This window comes from Marmota marmota, unplaced genomic scaffold, assembly GCF_001458135.2.
Source record: "Marmota marmota marmota unplaced genomic scaffold, marMar, whole genome shotgun sequence".
Classification (NCBI taxonomy): domain Eukaryota; kingdom Metazoa; phylum Chordata; class Mammalia; order Rodentia; family Sciuridae; genus Marmota; species Marmota marmota.
This window is the reverse complement of record NW_026000164.1, coordinates 3,473,189-3,494,745: the sequence shown is the minus strand read 5'-3', so window position 1 is coordinate 3,494,745 and position 21,557 is coordinate 3,473,189. Positions and strand designations below refer to the sequence as shown.

Sequence of the window (21,557 nt, the reverse complement as noted above, 5' to 3'; positions counted from 1 at the left end):
CCCTTTTTTTTTTTTTTTTTTTTGCAGGGGGGGTGGTACTCAAGATTGAACCCAGGAGTGCTTTTTACTTTTTAAGCTCATCCCGAGTCATTTGTATTTTTTATTTTGAGACAGGATCTCTCTAAGGTCCTGAGGGTCTCGTTAAGTTGCTGAGGCTGGTCTTGCATTCCTTCTGCCTCAGCCTCCTGAGTTGCTGGGATCACAGGTGGGCACCATCATACCTGGCTTCTAGGGACCTCTTGACATGGGTAAATGTCTTCTTTGACTTTCTTCTTAGGTTCCTTCATGGAGGGACCATCACACCAGGAAACAGCTATCATGGCAGAACCTCTGAAGTATGGTTCTGGACCTCTTCTCTTCCCTGCATGGCCCACACCTGGACCATGGAGAGTACATAATTATCCTTTGCTTAGACAAACCTTGGGAATGTAGGCAATTTCCACCAGGGCCCCTGTGAGGGCACCCACTCTCAGCATCTGCCTTTAACCCTTCCTAGGCCTGGATTCATGGCCAGCCCCACAGCTCCAGGGGACATAACTCAGGATGCATTTCTATAATTAGGAGAAAGAAACACCACCCTCCATAGTAGGAAAAAGAAACTCATAATCCACTTGACAACTTTTCCCAGAAACATCTCTAATACCCAATATCCTGACCCAGTTTTAGCTCCTTGATTCCTTCTTCCTGGGTGAGGGCCAGGGCCATCCTCCTTCCAAGTGTGCCTCCATAGTCCAGCTTGAGAATGGATGATGGTTGGCTCCTACTTTGGGGCCTCCAGCCCAGACAGACCATGCTTGAACACCTTGCTGCTGGGTTCACTGCTCCTTCTGTTTGTTGATTTAGATGTAGCTCTTGGTTCCTACTGTGGAAAGTGCAGACATGCCTCTCACGTCTCCCAGGCCCACTTCTCTTCCCTTGTCCTCTCAGAACAGGTGTCACACACTTTCATGGTTCCATCAATGTAAGTTATTTGCCTGGTTGTAATTATGTGTTATTAACTGTTGAGCAAAGCAGTATATTATGGTGATATTTTCTTTGTTGTAGGACTTTCTCCCCGGAATTGGAATTTTTTCATATTTTTATTTTGCTAGTATTTGTCCTCTCTCCAAATCTTCCCAGACTATCCAGTGGAGTTACAGAACTCCTCTGGAGTCTTTCCACGTGGTGAACAATCATATGATCTGTTGGTCTTATTCTTATTCTGGAGGCTTCCTTCATTGGGCCTTCCTCTCCCTTGCTCTGTCTAAACTAGTGATTAATCTAATTACTGGGCCTGCCATGTGGCCTTAGCCTCTCCTTGTCACTTCCCCACTTCCTGGACCTGTCTCTTCTTTCATGATGTGTGTCTTCAATTTGTGGAAGTCCGTCTTTGAGTAGCCTCCTAGGCAGGGTGGATAGGAGGACATTTCTTTTCTTTAAGACTCTACATGTCTGAAGATGCCTTATTCTACCTGCACAGCTGGTTGATAACTTGATGGCCATAGAATTCCAGATTGGAACCCCGTTTTCCTCACCATTCTGAAAGCATTACTCTGTTAGTTTTTATTGATGCTGTTGAGAAGTCTAATGCCCATTGTATTTCTAAATCTTTGAACACTACTTATTCTACTCTAAAAGCTTATAAAATTTATTCCAGTGTTCTGAAATGTCTCATGACATGCCTTTATATGGGAGTTCACTTATTTTTTGTTCTGGCTGTTGGGCGCTTTTCTTCCACTTTGTAGTTTAGGGAAGTGTTCTGTTCTTAAATTTTTTCCTTTATGACTTCTTCCTATATATTCTCTTCTCTTTCTTCCCCAAATTCCTCTATTAGCTAGATATTGGACTTTCTGAGTTGAGCCTTGGGCTTTTTTTGTTTCCCATGTTCTGCTTCTGTCCTTTTTACCGAACTTTCTTAGAGGTCTCCTCTGTTTTTTTTCCTAACAATTCTATTTTTTAAATTTTTCTATTGGATTTTTCTATTTTATAAGCTTCTTTTGTGGATGACTATCATTGCTTTTTTCACTGTGAATACTTACGCTTTTTTTTTTTGGTCTTTTTTGTGGCCTGGATTGAACCCCGTTCCTTACGCATGCTGGGCAAGTGCCCGACCACTGAGCTACACCCCAGCCTGTGAATATTAGTTCTGGATTGTTTGGAGTCTTGTTTTGCTCCCTGCAAGATCTTTAGTTCTTCCAGGGCTTTTTCCTACTTGTTTTGGTTTTTCTCTTTCATGTTGGAGTCTCTTGAAGAGTTCTCTCTATGTTCAGTCCTATTTAAAAACTGAGGGGAAGCTCTGCATGTGGCTGGAACGCAACAAAGAGTAGGTGACACTGTAGGGGACCAGCTCAAGCCTGGATGTCTCACTGAGGAGTCCACAACACTGTCTGTTGATGTTTTGGTGGGAGAGCGAGGGGCAGTTCTATTTCTGCAAAGCCAACTCTTCGCCTCTGCTTGGAGGTTATGAGCCGAGCCCTGGCTCCTGGAGCCAGCAGCGCCCCCAGCCTTGGTGTGTCCTGGCGTTAGCACCGTGCTTCTTCAGCATCCTGGGATCTGGAGCCTTTCTTGGTAGGTTTTCCTACGGAATCTCTGTTCTCCCCCGAGGTGAGGTGATGGTGTTGCCTGGCTTCCTGGGATGGCTGAGAGGTCCTGGGGTCTGTGTAGACTTTGATCTCGTTCCCTGCTCCCTCGCTCCCTACCCACTCCCTTCCCTCACAGCAAGCAGAGCCTGCTGGTTCTTAATCTCTTTGGGATTTGGGGCTGCAAACAACTTGCTTCTCCTTGTCCCCCCCTCTGCAGGTGTGGATATGCATCTGTTGGTTCTCTCTTTTATTTCCTTTTCTTCTTCTAAAAATGTATCAGCTTTTTTTAGTCCAATATTTCTCTTGGGCTTATGCGTCTTTTTATTATTATTCCTTTACTCTCATTTTAGAGATATTTCAAGAATGATGTGAGTTCAATCAACCACACTTTTAATAATTTATTTTTTATCACAGTAGATAATAGATACTAATAAATACCTACATAGTAAACTTAAATGTATTTAAGTGATCCAAAAGATGAGTAGCAAAAAATAATCCCTCTTTTCCCAACCTTCTTCCTCCCCAGAAGTTACCAGCTGCTTATATGCCCTTCCAAAAAAAGTCTATACACACATTCATGTAGACATGAAAACATGCAAGTAGATAGTAATGGGCTTTATTTTTAAAAAAGGAAGCAATTTCTTTAGCATATCCCTGAAAAATAGTTACATTTTAAATAAGGGGTAACTTTCTTTTACTCAGATTTCAGGATCCATTGAAGGTGGTGAATTTTCAGGGGTACGTCAAATAGCCTGTGCAGTTGGCCACCTAAAGTGCACTAGGGGATGCATGCATGGGACAGTTGTGGGTGGTGACATCCACTTCTTGTGAGGCTTTCCTTTTCACTCTGCCTTTGCTCTCCTTCAGTTGTATCCTCTGCTTTTCCTGTTTTTCCTCTTCCCCTCTGAATGCATCTCACTGGCCCCGGCTCCTATGGCTGATCCACAGAGCTGCAGAGGTGAGCCATCCTCTGGCAGGGCGCCCCTAGCCATCTCTTTGGCACTCTGGGTGGGTGTGCCCTCAGCTTGCCCTGGCTGACTGACCAAAGACAGACCCCACTGCGTGGACTGGGGGCCAGGTGCAGAGGGGCTGCTGAATAATGGTCTGGAGCAGTGGCAAAAGTGTGACTCTTCATTTCTGCAACAGGGCCTGCTGCTGCAAAGCCAGACTTGATCTCAAAACTGGAACGGAGAGCTGCCCCCTGGATCAGAGACCCGATCGGACTGAAGTGGGGGAGTGGTCGGTCCCCAGGTGAGTCTTCACCCACTGAATTCTGAAGGTCTTATATGCAGGGGCCTTTACAGCTATGACAAGTAACACGACATTAGTTCAGCCATGTTTTTCCTGGACCTGTTGTGCGTCAGGCCCTGGGTAGGCGAAGGTGACTAAGAAACAAGGCCTGCCCTCAGGTGTGAATGGTCTAGGAACTGTGACAGTAAGGGGAAAAGGAGGTTCTTTGATGAACAGAAGTGCCAAAGGACTCTGTGGCAGAGCTAGCAGGAGAAGGGACATGGGGGACATGATGGACATGAGGAACCAGGTGGCCCACAGGTGTCGAGCCTGTCTTCCCCTCTCCCCTGGGTGTATAGCGACAAGAGTATAAGGAAAGGAATGTGAGAATGAGCAATTTTGTGCATCTCGGTCACAACCTGCTGGCTAGTAGCTGCCTGTGTGCTCTACCTCCCTTCTTTTCTCATTTCACAAGAGGATTAATGCCACTTCTTTAATAATATCTGTGGCCAAGGGTGATTGATTAAGCTTCTGAGCATAGGCATCATATGATCCCAGAGTAGCTAAAAGGATGGACAGGAGGGGAGGCCAACAAAAGCGCCCACAAGGACACACACTACTCCTGGGGAGACAGATTGACTTTCTTTTTTTTTTTTTTTTGAATTTTTTAATATTTATTTTTCAGTTTTCAGTNTTTTTTTTTTTTTTTTTTTTTTTTTTAATTTTTTAGTTTTGGATGGATCCAACACCTTTATTTTATTTATTTATCTTGATGTGGTTCTGAGGATTAAACCCAGTGTCTCACATATGACAGGCAAGTGCCTTACCACTGAGCTACATACAACCCCAGCCCACCAGATTGACTTTCACAAGTAATATGGTGAGGGGTTAAGTAGAAGTCACTAATGATTTCTAGAAAGAGGGGTCACCTTCAGCTCCTCTGCTTTGCATAAGGAGCACTTATTGATTGGGAGTATCTTAGTTGGTAGAAGACTGCAGAGCTCTGGCAGCAAAACTAATCACAGTGTTATTTCCCCCAAAGGGAAAAAGAAAATGGTAGCAGAAAGAGAGGCAGATGCACAATCCTGGGCTGCAGAATCGGCATCACTTTCAGCTCCTCCTGTGGACTCTTATGCCTACTGCCCTTCCAGCACGTGTGAGGTAGAAGCAGAAGGACCTAGGAAAATCCAGAGGACTTACCGACCCCGATCCATTCAGAGGTCGTGGTTTGGGCAGTTCCCGTGGTTAGTAATTGACCCCACAGAGACCACGCTCTTTTGCTCAGTCTGCAGAGAGAGACCTACCCTCCATGACAAATCATCTCGGTTAGTTCGAGGCTATACTGGGCCTTTTAAGGTGGAGACTTTAAAATATCACGAAGTCAGCAAGGCACACAAACTCTGTGTCAACACTGTGGCCGTCAAAGATGACAGCCCTCAGGCTGCCCTAATCCCAGAGATCTCTAGTGACCTCATGGCCAACATGGAACACTTCTTCAATGCTGCCTACTCCATCGCATACCACTCCAGGCCCCTGAATGACTTTGAGAAGGTCCTGCAGCTCCTCCAGAGCACTGGGACTGTGATTTTAGGTAAGTATCGAAATCGCACTGCATGCACTCAGTTCATCAAATACATCTCAGAGACTCTGAAGAAGGAGATCCTTGGTGACATCCGGAACTCTCCGTGTGTGAGTGTGTTGCTGGACAGCTGCACAGACTCCTCTGACCAGGCCTGCGTGGGGATCTACATCCGTTACTTTAAGCAGATGGAAGTGAAAGAGTCATACATTACCCTGGCCCCTCTCTACAGTGAGACAGTGGATGGGTACTTTGAGACCATCATTGCTGCCCTGGATGAGCTGGACATCCCCTTCCGGAAGCCTGGCTGGGTAGTAGGCCTGGGGACTGATGGCTCCACCATGCTGAGCTGCAAGGGAGGCCTCATGGAGAAGTTCCGGGAGATCATCCCCCAGCTGTTGCCTGTCCATTGTGTGGCCCACCGGCTGCACCTGGCTGTGGTGGACGCTTGTGGGAGCATTGACCTGGTGAAGAAGTGTGATAGGCACATCCGAACTGTCTTCAAGTTTTACCAGTCCTCCAACAAGAGACTGAGCGAGCTGCAGGATAGTGCGGCTGCCCTGGAGCAGGAGATCGTCCGCCTAAAGGACCTGAATGCGGTCAGGTGGGTGGCCAGCAAGAGGCGCACACTGAACGCACTCATTGTGAGCTGGCCTGCCCTGGCAAGCCACCTCCAGAGTGTGGCAGAAGCAGGGGGCCAGATTGGGCACAGGGCCAAGGGCATGCTGAAGCTGATGAAGGGCTTCCATTTTATTAAATTTTGCCACTTCCTGTTGGACTTCCTTAGCATCTACAGGCCCTTGTCTGAGGTGTGCCAGAAGGAGATTGTTTTGATCACAGAGGTGAACGCCACACTGGGACGGGCCTACGTGGCACTGGAGACTCTCCGCCACCAGGCAGGACCCAAGGAGGAGGAGTTCAATGCCGGCTTCCAGGATGGGCAGCTCCATGGCGTCTTCCTGGAGAGGATGGAGATGGCAGAGCAGCGGTTCCAGGCTGACAGGGAGAGAATGATCCTGACTGGGCTCGAGTACCTCCGGCAGCGGTTTGATGTGGACCGTCCCCCTCAGCTCAAGAGCATGGAGGTATTTGACACCATGACCTGGCCCAGTGGGGTTGAACTGGCCCACTTTGGGAATGATGACATTCTCAGCCTTGCCAGGTATTTTGAGCTCTCCCTTCCTACAGGGTACAGTGAGGAAGCGCTGCTGCAGGAGTGGCTGGGTCTAAAAGCCACTGCCCAGAACCTCCCGTTCTCCATGCTGTGTAAAAACGCCCTGGCCCAGCGCTGCCGCTTCCCCTTGCTGAGCAGGCTTGTGGCTGTGGTGGTCTGTGTGCCCATCTCCACCTCCTGCTGTGAGCGGGGGTTCAAGGCCATGAACCGGATCAGGACCGACGAGAGGACCAAGCTCTCCAATGAGGTGCTCAACATGCTCATGATGACAGCGGTGAACGGTGTGGCAGTCACAGAGTACGACCCCCAGCCTGCCATCCAGCACTGGTACCTGACCTCCTCAGGCCGGCGTTTCAGCCATGTCTACTCCTGTGCCCGGGTGCCAGGCGGCTCCCACACAAGTAAGTACAAGGCAGTTTCCCCACAAGGGTGACAAAGCAGAGAACCTCATTAGCCAGGTCCCATGCAGAGCCAGAAGTGGGATTGAGGGAGCCCACAGAAGAGGTTCAGTTCCCAGGGGCTTCTGCCCAGCCAGGCCAGTGGATGCTAGAGACATAAGAGCTACCCTCACAGGTGTGTACCCAACCCAGAGAGACCAGAGCATGGGCTCGAGGCAGCAGGCATGGTGAGAAGAATATGCAGTTCTGCAGCCCGACAGCCACCCTGGCTGTGGCCGGGCGCAGGTCAGCCTCCTGGGGCTCTGGTTTTCATCTTAGAGGTAGTAAGTCTACTCAGAACCCTGAGAGCAGTCTGGCCAGTAATACAGATGGCACCAAGTGAAGCCTGCAGAAATTAAGCTAGAGGACTGGATGGGGCAGGGCAGGGCATCATGTCCTAAGCAGGGTGGGTCAACCCTGGGCTGTGTGGGGATTGGCAGGAGGGAAGAGGACATCGTGGGTCGGGGTGGCAGTGGAGGAGATGAGGCAGAGGGAAGGCAGGTGTCTCAGGCAGTGAACAGAACAGGAAAACGGCCACCTAGACCACAGAGCTCATTTTGGTCACAGGCCTGAGGGCGGCCATGTCACACCAGAGGGCACACTACTGACAGCTATAAACAAGAAATCTCCCTCTTAAGTAGTCACTGAGAACCAAGGCAGAGGCCCAAGCCACGGGAGTCCTCCAGGCTGTTCCCGTTTGCTCAGTAGGGACAGAGTGGGTGTCTTCTCCTAGCTGTTCGCCTTACCACCTCTTCCCTTCTCTCTCTCACCTCTGTGCCTGTGGTCATCAGCAGTGGGACTGAGTGCCAGGGTGGACTCAGGCTCTGCAAGAAGCCAAGTGGCCCTGAAGCCACAGCTGGGGCAGGAGGCAGTCCCTCCCATATGAGAGACTGAGAGCCCAGAGGGGCTTCAGTGAGTTCTGCACACACCAGTCAGTTAAGGGAACGTGGGGTGAAGGAGGCAAAGGCGCCATTGGGTGCCCTCCAGCAAGCTCTCCAGCCCACAAGGCCAGGTACTCTACCTGGGAGGAAACAACTGCTGCATGTGATGACACCCTCCTGCCTGGGCAGGCAGTGGACCCTTCAGCAGAATATTTCCTGTGGTAGCCTCCATGCATTGTGTGGACACTAGTACCCGCCAGTTGTGACAATCAAAAGTGCCTCCAGACATTGCTACATGTCTGCTAGGGACAGATTCCCACACACAACCCTACCCAATGCTGAGCTCCCTTGCCAGGGAAAAACACCAGACAGAACAAGGGTTGCGAGGTACAGTGCTGGGCCACCTAGCCTGTCCTGCACGCTGTCTTCAGCACGCAGGCCTGAGGGCGTGCTTGGCTGGTTCTTTTGCTTGGTCTGTTTGTCATTCTCCTCTCCTGCACAGGTGCGGGGCTCAAGAAGGAGGGGATGGGAACACTCCACATGGAGGGCCCTGTGGCCCCGAAGCCACCCGTCCCGCCCTCCAGGGAGCCCTGGAGGTTCTGAAGGACTGCATCATGGAGCCTCCTGAGACTCCTGTACCAAGCACCAGCCCAGGGGCCACACATGGTTCTGAGCAAGTGACAGCCTGGAGAAGGCTTTGGGAATCCCCTAATGACCCTGGCCCTTCTCCCCCAACTTATGAGAACAGGCCCTCTGCAGGTTCTAGGATGTCCTGGCAGACATGCCCCTAAAGGCCCAGAAAGTGGGCAGATGGTTGAAACCAGCATTCCCAAAGGACAGGGTAATTAGGAGGTGTGCCACTAATTGCCCACGGTTGTATCTGAGCACAGCAGTGCCTCGCCACTCCAAATAGGCCAGCGAGCTGGGCATATCAGGGCATTTCTCTACTGCGCTTGGGCCTGCTTTTAGGATGCAGCAGAGGAAAACCCTTTGCGTGGAGCACCAAGATGGATTTTGTTCCACAGCTCCAGGACAGTGAGATGAGTGCTTTCCCTGGAGGAACTCCCCCCACCGCCACTGGAGCCCTTGGGCATGGCCAGCATCAGAACAAAAGAGTACATGGGATCAAGTCTGGAGCTGGGGGATGTGAGATCAGACCAGCTCCACTGCAGGCAGTGGCTCACCATGGTCAATTCCTTCCTTTCTGTGCCTCAGTTTCCCTGTCCATGCAGTATAGCAGAGTCCAAGTGGCTGCTGGCTCCCCGTCTGCCATACCATTAGAGAAGGCTCTCTCCAGGTCTCCATCCTTAGTGGGACAGTAAGTTTTGCCCCCAGAGTCCTGCTGTGGGCTGAGGTGCTCTCCACATGTACCTTCAACAGGACAGGCATGCCCATGCTCCTGCAGCCTCTTTGGGGGGCTCTGCTGGGAACCACCAGGGCTGCCTGTTAAGTGTGCCCCACCCAGATATGTGGAATCATCCTGTCAGGGCTTAGCTACTGGCAGTTTCTAAAAGGCTCCTGCAGGAACTCTTTGGTTATCCTGCAGCTTAAGAACGTGACCCTAAAGGCACAGAGGGCCTCCTACACGCCCAGGTCCTTTGTCTCTTCCGCTGTCTTCAGCCTGAAGTGAAGCACTTTCCCTCCCCAGGGGAGGCAGCAGCTTGGCCTCTGCTGGCTCAGGGGCCTGCCCATCAGGGCGGGATGATTTGTCCAGGTTCTGCCTGCCTTAGCCATGGGTGAGAAGTAAGGAATATTTGAGGGGAGGGCTTCTCACTCCCGCCTTATGCCTGCAGGGGGGCCCTGCTCTACGGTGCAAGTACCCATAGTCGCCCTGACCAGCAGTCAGCCTGATTCTTATGCCAACAGGTGCTGGAAGCCTGTGAAATGCTGGCAGCCAGGTGCCTCACTGTTATGCAGCTGCCCTGGATCCTGCATTCCTTCCTGTTACCCCCTTACACTCTGCCTTAGCACCTCATGTTCCTCTAGTCAGGAATTCCTTCCCCCTTCTGCCCCCACCCTGTGGAGCTATCTCCACACCGGCCCTCTGGGCCTGAGGGCTGAGGGACAGCCTTCAACCCTCCAGCTCTGGGAGGTGGCCACCTAGGGCACAGACCTCCCTCTCCCACCCACCCGAGTTTGAGCAGTTCAGGGATTTGCCAGGGCAGGGGTGGGGTTGTAGCCCCACCCCAGGGATTCCAGACTCAAGAGATGTTCCAGCAAGTGCCCTTCTAGTGGGTCTTCCATCCCTTCAAAGTCCCCTAAGTGAGCCACCAGTCTGAGCATTCAGGGTAGCTTTCTTCAGAGCAGTCTGGAAGGATGTTCTAGAGCCGAGGGGACTGTCAGGCAAGCAAGCGCCCTCCCTTTCCACTGCAGCACACTGTGGTCACCATCCAGTGCCTCCCGCTGGTGGAGAGGAATTGGTCCCTGAAGTGGCAACTGAAAATGCTGTTTATCCCAGGTGTTTGCCCTATCCCAAGTTTCTCGAGGGACCTGGGCCACCTCTGGTATGTCTTTGCCTGCTCAAGGCAAAGAGAAAAGAAGACAAGTGACATTCTTGTTGAGGACCCCTGGTGGCCATGTGGCAAGTGCCCTTTTGTCAGAACCTCAGTGCCCAGGCTGGCCTTCTTGCTCTGTGTCCAGGGGCTGGCTGTGTTCTAGAGTCTGGGCCCTGGAGACCCGGGTGGGAAATGTGCCTGTGTTTGCCTCACAGGGAAATGAGCTGGGGGGCACTGTGAGGCAGGAGAAGCACTTCCTTTGGCCATTGTCTCCACCTCCTTCCCTGCCTGCAATTTTGACAGCATCTCCAGGCGCACATCCTGGCCCTTGGCCCTCCCTTCCTTGATGACTGACGCCCACAAGGGCTGACATTCTGAGTAACCAGCATTGTACTTGACACTTGATTGCAGTAGCCATAGAGACTGGGGGAGTGAGGGAGCTTAGCCCCTGTCCCAGCTGGGCACCTTAGAGTGTAACCAACTCCATAGCCTTGTTTCTGTGTGTTGCAAAGGGCAAGTCCCTAGGGTGCTCGAGACAAGGTTACCAGTTCCCTCACACAAGCGTCTTCATAGCCAAGAAACCAAAGGTGACTGGCCAGGAGTGTCCTTGCCTTCTCTAGTTTCAACAATGTACAAATGTGGTTTAAAAACCATGTTCAATTCTTAACCTTTTGTTATCTGAATAAAGCAGTTTATTTCAACATAAGCTTTTTAAGTCCCTGATTAAGACTCCGGAGATGAGGGATGTTGATCAGAGCTTGCTGGATCACCCCTCTTTCAAGAGGTGACAGGGCCCAGAACAGGTGGGCAGGGAAGCACGTGTGTGCCTTCAGCATTGTCTGGGTCTCTGTCCTTTCTGATCCTGGAGGTGAGCAGAGTCTGTTCGCAGTGAAAGTGGTAGGATGTAGTGAGGAGTGCCACTATCTCCCTGCCACCTGGCATGTCATAGTTAGCAGAGTCCTTTCACAAATGCTGTCTCATTGGATTTACTGGGAATATCAAAGCCAGACTATTGAGAGGAGAACATCTCTTTCCACCAGTAGTGCCAGACCTGCCACTCTAAAGAGTTCCTAAGGGACCAGCTCTCAGAATGCCACTGCAGCCCTGCTCTGCAGGCCACACATCCTTCCTGGCAGTAAAGAGCAAAGGTTTACTACAGAGGCTGAGGTACAACCGAGTCTTTTTGGTAGAGAAGAGTCGACTGTATCTGAGGACATTTTTTTTTAAGACGTTAAAACCACTGATTGAGCAGGGCATAGTGGTGCATCCCTGTAATCCTGGTGATTTGGGAGGCTGAGGCAGGAGGATTTTTGAGTTCAAAGCCAGCTTAGCAACTTAGTTAGGCCCCAAGCAACTTAGTGAGACCCTGTCTCCAAATAAAATTTAGAAAGGGCTGGGGACGTGGCTCAGTGTTTCAATCCTTAGTTCAGAAAACAACAAAAACTCAGTAAAAAGAGCTCAGACATTAATCTGGTGACAAGGACATACTACTTTCAGCCCCTATCACCCTCTCTTCCTGTAGTCCCAGCAAGATCACCTCTGAGAGCAGGATTGTGTGGATGTTGCAGTGGGGGCCAAGTGTGGCTCAGTGTCTCAACTCAGAGAAGTGTCCAGAATCTGAGAACACTGAAGTCCTGGAGCCAGGTGAGGCTATCTGGCTATCACTTCCTCCTGTCATCACAGCATCTGTTCAGGGATGACCTCTGCTAGGGAGTCAGGGCTCTCACTGCCACGTCAATAGCTCCTGAAGCAGCTGCTACTAGGAAGGCTGGGGAGCCTTCTATAGGCAAGTCAGAAAACGTTTCTATGAACAATGTCACAGAAGACAGTATGTCCTTAGGAAGACAGATGGACAGAGAAGTACCTGGCCCTTTGCTCTTGACTGCCAGGTTCAGTGAACCATACTAAATACCTGCCTAGGCCAACCTATCAGGAAATTTTCATGAGGGACCTTCTGTTTCAACCCTCAAGCTGGTTTCTATCATAAAACCCATCCCTCATCTTCCTCCCATGCATAATGAGATGGAGTTTTGCAGAAAGAGCTCTTGTGTTCAGGGGCTTGTGAGGCAGAGTACTTCTGAGTGTAAGTTCCATCTGTGGCTGCTAGACGTGAACCTCTGCAGGAGTAAACAGGAGGTCACCCTACAGCTCCCACCCAGATTGTCTCTGTCTCTTCAGGAGTAACTGATCTCAGGAATTCCTAGGTGTTGCTGTAATTCTCACAGGCTATCCAACTCCCATCATAGAGGGGAAATGGGAGAACAAAGTTGTGAGGGATGTGGATCTGCAGGCTGCAGCCCGGACAGCTTCTGAGGCTCCAGGAACCTGATGAGCTCTGTGAGGGAATTCAGATGCCTGGCTAACAGGTGGTTTGGGGCCTTTCTTGGGGATGCTGGGAATCCTTCACCCAAAGTTCTTCTCCCTTTTACAATCAGCAAAAGCAGCAGCAGCATGTTCTGTGGAAAGACAGCCAGCCTCACTCTTCCTAAACCCACAGGTGTGCACACACACCTGCGCCAGTCCTGAAGCTGACTTGTGCTCCCTACTGAAATGCCATCAGTCGGAATAGTGGGAGTAGGTTTTAAGAGAACTCCAACACCACGCAGGAGAAATGAAGTTTATTTCAATGCAATTTCAAGAGTTCTAGGAGCTGTATAAAATAGTGTCACATTTTTCCTCTTTTAGAGGTTCCCAAGAAAGATCAAGCTCAACTAGTGACAGAGACAGCTGAGCTAGGAGTCTTCGACCAGCATGATAGTTTTAACATAGTGCATCACTCCTCAACTTGATTAGAATCTCCTCCGAGGCTAGGATGGCATTTTAAACCTAAGATCTTTGTGTACCACTCCCTTCCTACCTCTAACTTGCATGGATACTGAAATGATGGAGGGTGGAATTTTACACTCAAAAATCTTTGTATCACCCACCTCCACCTCCGATAAATAAATGTTGAAATGATGGTTAAGAAGGTTCAACTAGAGAATGGCGAAGGTGGATGTGACTGGTTCCTGCTTTGGGAAAATAGCTAGAACCATACATCACTGGCGGCGTCAGAATAAGGCATTTCCCCTCTACTGTATCACAGGCTCCTTTCCCGTGCTACGCAACCACTGAAGCCAGAAAATATATGTGGCAGGCTGCTTGGGGAGGCGACTGCTGCTAGAGCGACCTCTACCAGCAGGTAGAGGTATCTCTACAGAAAATAGTGATAGACGCTCTTCGTCTCGAAAGAGCCCAGGGGCAAAATCAGACTCACAGTAAGAGCGCCCTACTATGCTAGGTGCTGTCCCCATGCTCACTTCACTTTGTCCCCCAGCAACTTCATAGGAATTGCCATCCCCACTCTATATTTAAGCGGACAGTAGCTGTGCGCGGAGTCGGGAACCTAAACACAAAGCCGCTGCTGGGTTTCCTAGACTGAAGCCAGGAGAGGGCGCCGAAACCCGATGAGTGTGGGCTGCCCGGGGTCAGCCCTCGCGCCCACCTGGCCCCTCCGCATTCGCCGCCCGCCACTGAGGGCCAGAGCACAGGCTGAGATCCTGCCGCCCCCTAACTGGGCTCAGCTCAGCCGCTCTCGTCTACTGCGGCTTCCAGGACCCCAGATCCACATCCCGGTCCGCCGCCCCGAGAATGGGGAGATCGTTGGCTGCAGCGCAAGATCGGGGTACAAAGCAGGGACGACCTCTGGGATGACCCACGGCGCCAGGGGTCTTTGGGAACAAAAAAGGAGCGTGGGTCCCCAGTACACCTAGAGGGGGGCGTTTCTTTAGGTCCCGGGACCGTTCAGCCAATTAACAAATGGGGTCCTCGGAAGGACCGCCCTCTGCCGCTGAGTGACAGTGTAAAGGCTGCGTGCCCACCAGGCCCGACCCCGAGATGCGCGTGCGCGGATCGTGCCCAGAGGAGAGCCTAGACCCCCACCTTGGGTCCCTCTGCGCATGCTCACTGCCCGCTGTCTGCAGTCAGCTGCCTGCTACCCGCTGTCCGGACCAGCGCAGCGTCTGTCTCGTCTCTCCGGCCAGCATCTCAGCCTGGGCATCCCGCGCCCACTATGACGACGCACTCCTTTGCCCTCCCAATCATCATCTTCACCACATTCTGGGGTCTCATCGGCCTCGCCGGACCCTGGTTCGTGCCGAAGGGACCCAACCGCGGGTAAGGAAGGCGCTCAAGGCTTGGCTACCTACGCCCCCTCCCCTCTCCCATGCCTGGGCTCACCCCTCCACCCCGGGGCGACTTTTTTTTTTTTTTTTCCTTTTCTTTTTGTTTCCCTGCTGCAAGCCAGCGCCCACAGCCGGGGCACCCCTCTGTGACGCCTCCACCAGGTCTCCGCATTCGGGCTGCATTCAGCTCAGGAACAGGCAGGAGGCCGGGGAGAAAGGGCAGATACCTAGGTGAAGAGCAAGCGACATTGTAGTTGCTGTCGTCCCCTCCTGACTGGCGGATGGACTATGATGCGATTTCTGAGCTTCTCGCCATCTCTGGGACCTTGAACAAATGTCAGGCCTCGGTTTTTTTCATAGTAAAATGGGGATGACTATGATCCCTGCCTCATAAGGCTGCTAATACCTGAAATAATGCACTTAAAACAGCAGTGTATGGCACATTTTGTATACTGGATAATTGTAGCTGGTATTAATTTTAGAAGGTTCCTTAGCGTATTTCTGCGCCATTCATCATTTGCTGCTTCATATTGTCCTCACAAATCCGTTGTCTGATCAGCACTACCCACCCAGTGCCAACCAGGACTGGACCAAATTGCTAGGTAATATCGAAATAAGGGATCAAGAAGGTACTAATTTCTCCAGCACCAATTGGAAGTGCTTTAGATCTGAGATCGAAGGCCCAGCTTTGGATTAGTTTTAGCCTAAGCTAAAAGGCTGGAGGCTGCTTGGATAAATGAGTGTTGCCATTGTTCTTAAAAATCTGCCATGTCAGCCAGGCGTGATGGCGCACACCTGTAATCTCAGCAGCTCTAGAGGCTGAGGGAGTGTCGCGGGTTCAAAGCCAATTTCATCAATTTAGCGAGGCCCTAAATTACTCAAGGAGACCCTGTCTCTAAATAAAATATTTTAAAAAGTGGGGGTGTGGCTCAGTTGAGAAAGTGCCCCTGGGTTCAATTTCTGATACCAAAAAAAAAAAAAAAAATCCTCAGGGCTGCAGGGTCCCTCCACTTCACTTTGTAAACCATTTTAGTGTCATTCTTTCTGCCAAATTTGGTGGTTCTTTTTTGAGTCAACTGACATCTCTCCTGCTGCATTTTAAGCTTTTGTCTTCCGTTTTGATTAGATACAATGTTGCTAGTCCCTGTACTTTATAACAGTTCAGCCTCAAAAATGTCTCAAGGTCTCCTTGCCTCTTGCTCTGATTTCTGCTCTATTACGTTTTTTTCCCTGTCCAGTGAATTTTGCATCCCAGAGGCCACTCCACAATGTGCAGCTCTGGGCAATGACTGTTCTCAACATGTTTGTATTAAGATGGAGAAATCTTAGGAGATGGAAAAGGGAGATGAAGGCAAGTGTTGGTAACATGGCTTGGATGTGGGCAAGGTTAGCCTTCCCATGACATTTGAATTTTTCATTTACATCTTGCAGTTCTTACCCTGATAGGACTCAGCCTTCTGTGTTCCTGTGGCATCAGAAAGGCCATTGGGAACAGAGCTGACACCAGGAGCTCTTTCTCTGGCCCCAGCCAGGCCTTCTGGAAGTGCTGATTTCACCCTTCTGACCTGTGTCCTCTTCTGTTGCAGAGTGATCATCACCATGCTGATGGCCACCGCTGTGTGTTGTTACCTCTTGTAAGTACTGCCCTCCTCAGCTTTGTCCTCCTGTTGTGCCCTGGCCTGCTCTTTTCTCTGCCTGGAAGTGAACCCTGCTTGAATGGCTGAATCTGTAACACAGGAGTGAAGGCTATGTGCAGGGGTCGTGAGATCAGATGAGGGCATAAGGGGAGTCATGGACTCCAGCTCTGGTGCTGGCTCTGCATGAATTTTGTAGCACCCACAAGCCAAGTTTTCCCACTTGTGGAACGAATGGGGTTGGACCAGCTCAGTGGTATCTGGACCTGGCTGGTCACCCAAATGGATCCTTCAAACATAGCTTTCATGTTCTACCCTGGATCCAGCATCACAGACAGGTCTCCAGTTTGCTCTTGGGAATCTGTATTTTTTTTAAGTATTTATTTTTTAGTTTTAGGTGGACACAATATCTTTATTTTATTTTTATGTGGTGCTGAGGATCTAACCCAGTGCCTCATGCATGCTAGGCAAGCACTCTACCTCGGAGCCACAACCCCAGCCCAGGAATCTGTATTTTTTAATGAGTGGCCCCAGGCACTGGAGTGCAGCTGGGTTAGAAGCAGTAAGCAAGAACAACTCTTCATACTTGGGACAAGTACCCTGGAGATTCAGAAAACCTAAGGATGCAAGTACCTGGGCACATGTTGCTTTTTATTTGTTTCTGTTTTTTGTTTTTCTTTTAGCACTTTCCCTGGAAAAATCATCTATAAGTTCCTTTCTCTAATGTTGTTTGTTGGTCCTTCAGAGTTTGGCAGAATGTCTTCATTTGCCCCAGGGAGGGCCTCAGAGGGGCTAAATTTGATGGATCAGAAACCAGAACATGGGCTGGGGATGTGGCTCAAGCGGTAGCGCGCTCGCCTGGCATGCGTGCGGCCCGGGTTCGTTCGACCCTCAGCACCACATATAAACAGAGATGTTGTGTCCGCCGAGAACTAAAAATAAATAAATAAATATTTTAAAAAAAAAAAAAAAAAAAAAAAAAAGAAACCAGAACATAAAGGATGATGGCCAGAAATTTGGGGAAATGGGGTACACACAAGATATGGGATAATTATTTAATACCGAATCAGCGTATAGGAAAACAAGCCACAGATTAGTTTCACAGAGACATTTTAAGAAAATTCCACACCTAGAAATTATATTTACAAGACATAAAGTCTGATGATGCTGATATAAAACAAGTAAGATTCCTGATGGCTTCCCAGCACTGGGTGCTCCCAAGGCTGCTGTAGGGGACTCTGAGGTGAAAGATGGATCCTTCCTGCAGAAACAGGCAGAGCACCATTGATAGGGGCTCTGAGCCAGGCACTCTCAAAATTTTCTGAGGCCTCTACTATGGACAAACAAAACGGGGACTTTTGCCCTAAGGGACAGGGCCAGACACCACCCAGATGCACAGCTGCTGTTGGGATGCCTTCATGTCCCTGGCCTGAAGGATAGAAGTGGCTCAGCAGTCGGCAGGCACCAGGCTGTCTGCCCCGCAGTTTCTCCTGTCCTGGGATATTCCTCCCTCTTATTCCAGAAAGGTGTGATTCTGGGCTGTGGGTGTAGCTCAGTGGTACAGCCTTTGCCCAGAATGTGTGAGGCCCTGGGTTCTGTCCCCAGCATCACAAAGAAAAAAGGCCATTCTGGCATACCGCCCCTCCAGGCTGGCACTGCTCTCCTGCACCCCCCCACCCCTGTGTATTGGACTGGGGAGTCCAAACCAGAGATATTTGTGGACCCCCATAGGAGTGGCTCCCAAAGACCCCTGAGGTTGCCTCACTGTTTCCCAGATCCCTGTTCCAGCCCTAATTCAGGGACCTTACAAATCTACAAAAAATCAAATCAAGCCAAATCAAAACCCACAAACCCCAGACCAGTGCCCCTTGCCTGCTGCAGTGTGGGTAGCTCCCTGGGGCCCTGGGCACATGTACAAGCTGTGCCACCTACTGTGTTGGCGACTTGCTCTCTAGGAGAAAAGAAAAGAATGGCCAAGACCTCCCTAGGTGTGCAGGGTAAATCCCTTCTGAGCCCATCCCCCACTCTGCTGTCCCCTGCAGCTGGCTCATCGCCATCCTGGCTCAGCTGAACCCCCTGTTTGGGCCCCAGCTGAAGAACGAGACCATCTGGTATGTGCGCTTCCTGTGGGAGTGATGGACCACCTTCCTGGCCCCAGGTACCAGGGTGTGGGTGTGGGGGCCCTGCAGGTGGGGAGGCAGGGAAGGCAGGTCGTGGAAGAGCTCTCCTTTGGGTTCAGGCATTCATTTTTTCAGCAAAACACAAAGGCTGAGTGCCAGCAACCAAGGGAGCTGAAGACTGGCCCCTACTCCATGTCCTGTGGTGTTTCCTAGGGAGGCATGTACCCCTGCAGCCTCTCCACACACAGCCTCAGGTGTGGGGCAGCCAGGTCATGGGAGGTGGCGGGTGAGATGGAATCTGTTCAAGCGAGGTGAGGCTAGGTCCCAGGAATAATGAGATAGCCTCCTGGACAGAGGGACAGGACAAGAACAGGGCTGAGGATGCTCTCCAGGGAGGGGGGGGGTAGGGTCTCCAGAGCAAGTAAGGTCTCCACAGTGACCCTTAATGTGATATTGCATTTCAGGTGCCCCAGCTCTCTGGATGACCCTGACTGGATGTCCCTGGAGACAATTCAACCCTATCCTCCCCGACAACTGTCCTGGTCCCTCTGCACTCCCTCCTGCCAGCACCTTGGGCCCATACCTCCCAGGCCCCCCAGGTCTAGGATGCCACATCTTCCCAGCCTGTTGGGGCCTGGGGAGGCTGAGCAGGGGCATCCTGCCCTGAAACTCCCACTGCCCTGGGGTTTTCTCCCCTCCCAAGTGGATCCCAGTTGAGAAGCTGGTACTAGTGGGATCTGTCCCTTACTAGTGGGGCTAAAGCCAGGACTCCATCCAGGCTGAGGATGGTGGCATCCCTGAGAGGGAGGGGCATCCAGACCTGGAGACTGGAGCCTGGGGTGGAGTCGGGCTGGGTTATCAGCTGTGTCCCTGCCTGCTGGGAAGTGGAGGTCCCTGTTGGGTTAGGCCAAGGCCTTTCCCAGCTCTGGTGGGAAATTCGGAATCATTCTTTAATTTTCTGACACATCAAGATGTGAAATTTTTGGAATTATACTTTGGGTCAAATTTGACACCCATATGGTCAGGATCCTTTGTGGCTGTGAAGTCACTTGATGGCTTTCTCAGGAGGCTCTGTCTCCTCAGAATGTTCTACTCTGCCTTCCTGCCCTACTGGGGCCTCCCCAGGCTCACTGCAGCGTCCAGGTGACCTAGAGTTGGAACAAAGAGAGACAAGTGAAGGCCTGACTGGGGACCCCAAAACCAAACAGCAAAGGTCATGGCCACAAGCATGAATGGGCGGCTACACCAGAAAGAACAGGGACACATGTCCTTAGCCCTGTGTCTAAGAGCTGACAATGACTTTGAGGTTGTGCAGAAAACAAGGATTGGGGGTTTGCATAGCTGGTGACCTTGATAGGAGGTTGCTGTTGCTTGCGAGGCATCTTGGACTGAGCACGAGATGTTTATCAATCAGACCTGTTGTTCCTGGAATCCAGGGTCACTCTGAGCAGAGGAGACTGGAGAAAAATGGAGTCAGAGACTCCAAGTCTTTAATCCTGTTTTTAGCTATCCCTGGGAAGTTTGCAGGCAAAAGTGAAGAATCTGTCCTTGTTACAGCAGTGTGGGTACTGGGCCTCCCTGACTCTTGCCAGCCTCTGCCCGCCAAGTGCTCCGGGCTCTGTACTGGGGACAGTGAGAGACAGACATGCAGATAATATGGGTCAGACCAGGAGGGACCTGGGGACCCTCCAGCCAGTGCCCTCGCTCCTCAGGAGAGAGCATGGGGACATCACACTCTGCCCGAACTTCCAGAGCTAGTCAGGACAAAGCTCACTCACCTTGCCTGGGCTTTTTGTTTTGTTTTATTTTTTGTCATTTTTGTTTTTCGTACGGAGATTAAACCCCAGGAGCACTTAACCACTGAGCCACATCACCGACCCTATTTATCATTTTGAGACAGGTTCTCACTAAATTGCTTAGGGCCTTGCTAAGTTGCTGAGGTTGACCTCAGCCTCCTGAGCCACAGGTATACACCACCATACCTGGCCAGCCTCACTTATTTATTGACTATTTATTTGGCGTTTCTTCTTTTGTAGTGGCAGGAGAATATGAGTCCCTGGTGCTGGGTTTGCCAATCATTCAAGTTGGGGCCTCCCATGTACAACCCCTCAAAATCCCTTCCTCCCCTAACCCCTACAGCCTCCCTGTGAAACGGAGCATGGTAAGCATGACTTGTATTGAAAACCTGATTCTTGTCTAATAAAGAATTGTGATGTAAGATTACCGTTTGGTGGTTCAACCCCAGCCTCTGCCAAGTTTGCTGGCTGCCATGTCCTGCCCACCTGATTTCCCTTTCTTTGGCGGGTGGATCTGGGGAAATGTAAAGGGGCCTAGCTACTGCTGCCTTTGGAACTGCACTTTTTGGAACATGGACACTGAGAACCACATTTCTGACACCTGGAGGAAAGCGGGCCCCTGCTCACAGGCCCGGGGGGATGAGGAGTGCCTTGGCTGGTGGAGTGGAACTTGACTCGCTACTCCCCTGTGGCCCAGACGACCCGACCAGAGCTGTGCAATAAAGCAGATCCCCAGTGTTTGTGCAGTGTGACCTGCTTCATCCCTAAGTATCCAAGGACTGGAATCACCTGCCCAGCTTTCTGCATGGGTGAGGAACAGAGAGGACTGAGTACTTCCCGACCAGGGCTTATAGCTTTGGGGATGTGCTGAAAGAAGTCCTGAGGGAGTAGGAGGAACTGGGGTGACATGAGGCGGAGCCAACTTCTGAGGCCTGTGGCTTAGATTGATCCTAGGGGCAGCTGGGATCCAGAGGGTTTAAAGCAGGGAGGTGGCATGACCCAACCTGATTTCCAGAATTCTCTCTTCAGGATGCACAGTAGATAGGAGACGGAACATCTGATGACAAGGGCCATGTGCAGGTGGCAAGGACAGAAGAGTGGGTGGGAGGTGGACACAGCTTGCTGGCTGCGGGTGAGGGAGGAGGCATTGTCTGACCTGCATGCACTGTGACCCCTGATGACAGGATGCCAAGTCCCAAGCCAGCTGGGACAGCTTGGAGGTGAGCACCGAGCAGGAGCAGGCTGGAGAGGGGGTGTGATGACCTGAGGTCTTCCTTTGTCACCTGCTGAGTTGAAACATCCAGTCAGTGGTTGGCGATGGGCTGCAAGGTCAGGACACGTGCCAGGAGATGCTGGATTGGAGTCCTGGGCTTAAAGTACCTCCCGGTCACCAAGGGATGGGAGGGGCCCAGGGGGGCCTCAAAAGCCCAGAATGGGACCTCCAGGAATGCCAGAGTTTATGGGGTGGGCCCATGGGGATGCTGGGA

At 51.1% G+C, this 21,557-nt stretch overlaps 2 protein-coding genes across 3 annotated transcripts in view; both read left to right on the top strand.

Annotated features, from left to right (window-relative positions):
• Positions 1–11,060, top strand: part of Znf862 (zinc finger protein 862) — a 32,122-nt gene extending 21,062 nt beyond the window's left edge. Inside the window, exons 6-8 of the mRNA XM_015493712.2 lie at positions 3,708–3,812; positions 4,834–6,945; positions 8,365–11,060. Of these exons, the coding sequence (XP_015349198.1) occupies positions 3,708–3,812; positions 4,834–6,945; positions 8,365–8,465 (2,318 nt within the window). The 3' untranslated portion in view covers positions 8,466–11,060. The remainder of the gene's footprint in view (positions 1–3,707; positions 3,813–4,833; positions 6,946–8,364) is intronic.
• A 3,158-nt stretch (positions 11,061–14,218) lies between these two features.
• On the top strand, positions 14,219–20,492 carry Atp6v0e2 (ATPase H+ transporting V0 subunit e2). 2 transcript variants are annotated; one of them, XM_015493711.2, is made up of 4 exons: positions 14,289–14,512; positions 16,107–16,154; positions 18,197–18,312; positions 18,739–20,492. In XM_015493711.2, exons 1-3 carry the CDS (start codon positions 14,409–14,411, stop codon positions 18,288–18,290), a joined length of 246 nt encoding a protein of 81 aa, XP_015349197.1. In that variant the 5' UTR covers positions 14,289–14,408; the 3' UTR covers positions 18,291–18,312; positions 18,739–20,492. The 2 variants fall into 2 exon arrangements, with proteins under 2 accessions (XP_048642707.1, XP_015349197.1); XM_048786750.1 differs by lacking the exon at positions 16,107–16,154 and having other exon boundaries at positions 14,219–14,512.
• The last annotated feature ends 1,065 nt before the right edge of the window (positions 20,493–21,557 follow it).

What these genes read in the sequence shown, in the direction of transcription:
- Atp6v0e2 (XM_048786750.1), top strand. Translation starts at nt 14,234, where the DNA reads ATGCGCGTGCGCGGATCGTGCCCAGAGGAGAGCCTAGACCCCCACCTT. An exon ending in CCGAAGGGACCCAACCGCGG is followed by an intron (nt 14,513 to 18,196) that starts GTAAGGAAGGCG and finishes TGTCCCCTGCAG; the next exon opens with CTGGCTCATCGCCATCCTGG. An exon ending in GACCACCTTCCTGGCCCCAG is followed by an intron (nt 18,313 to 18,738) that starts GTACCAGGGTGT and finishes ATTGCATTTCAG; the next exon opens with GTGCCCCAGCTCTCTGGATG.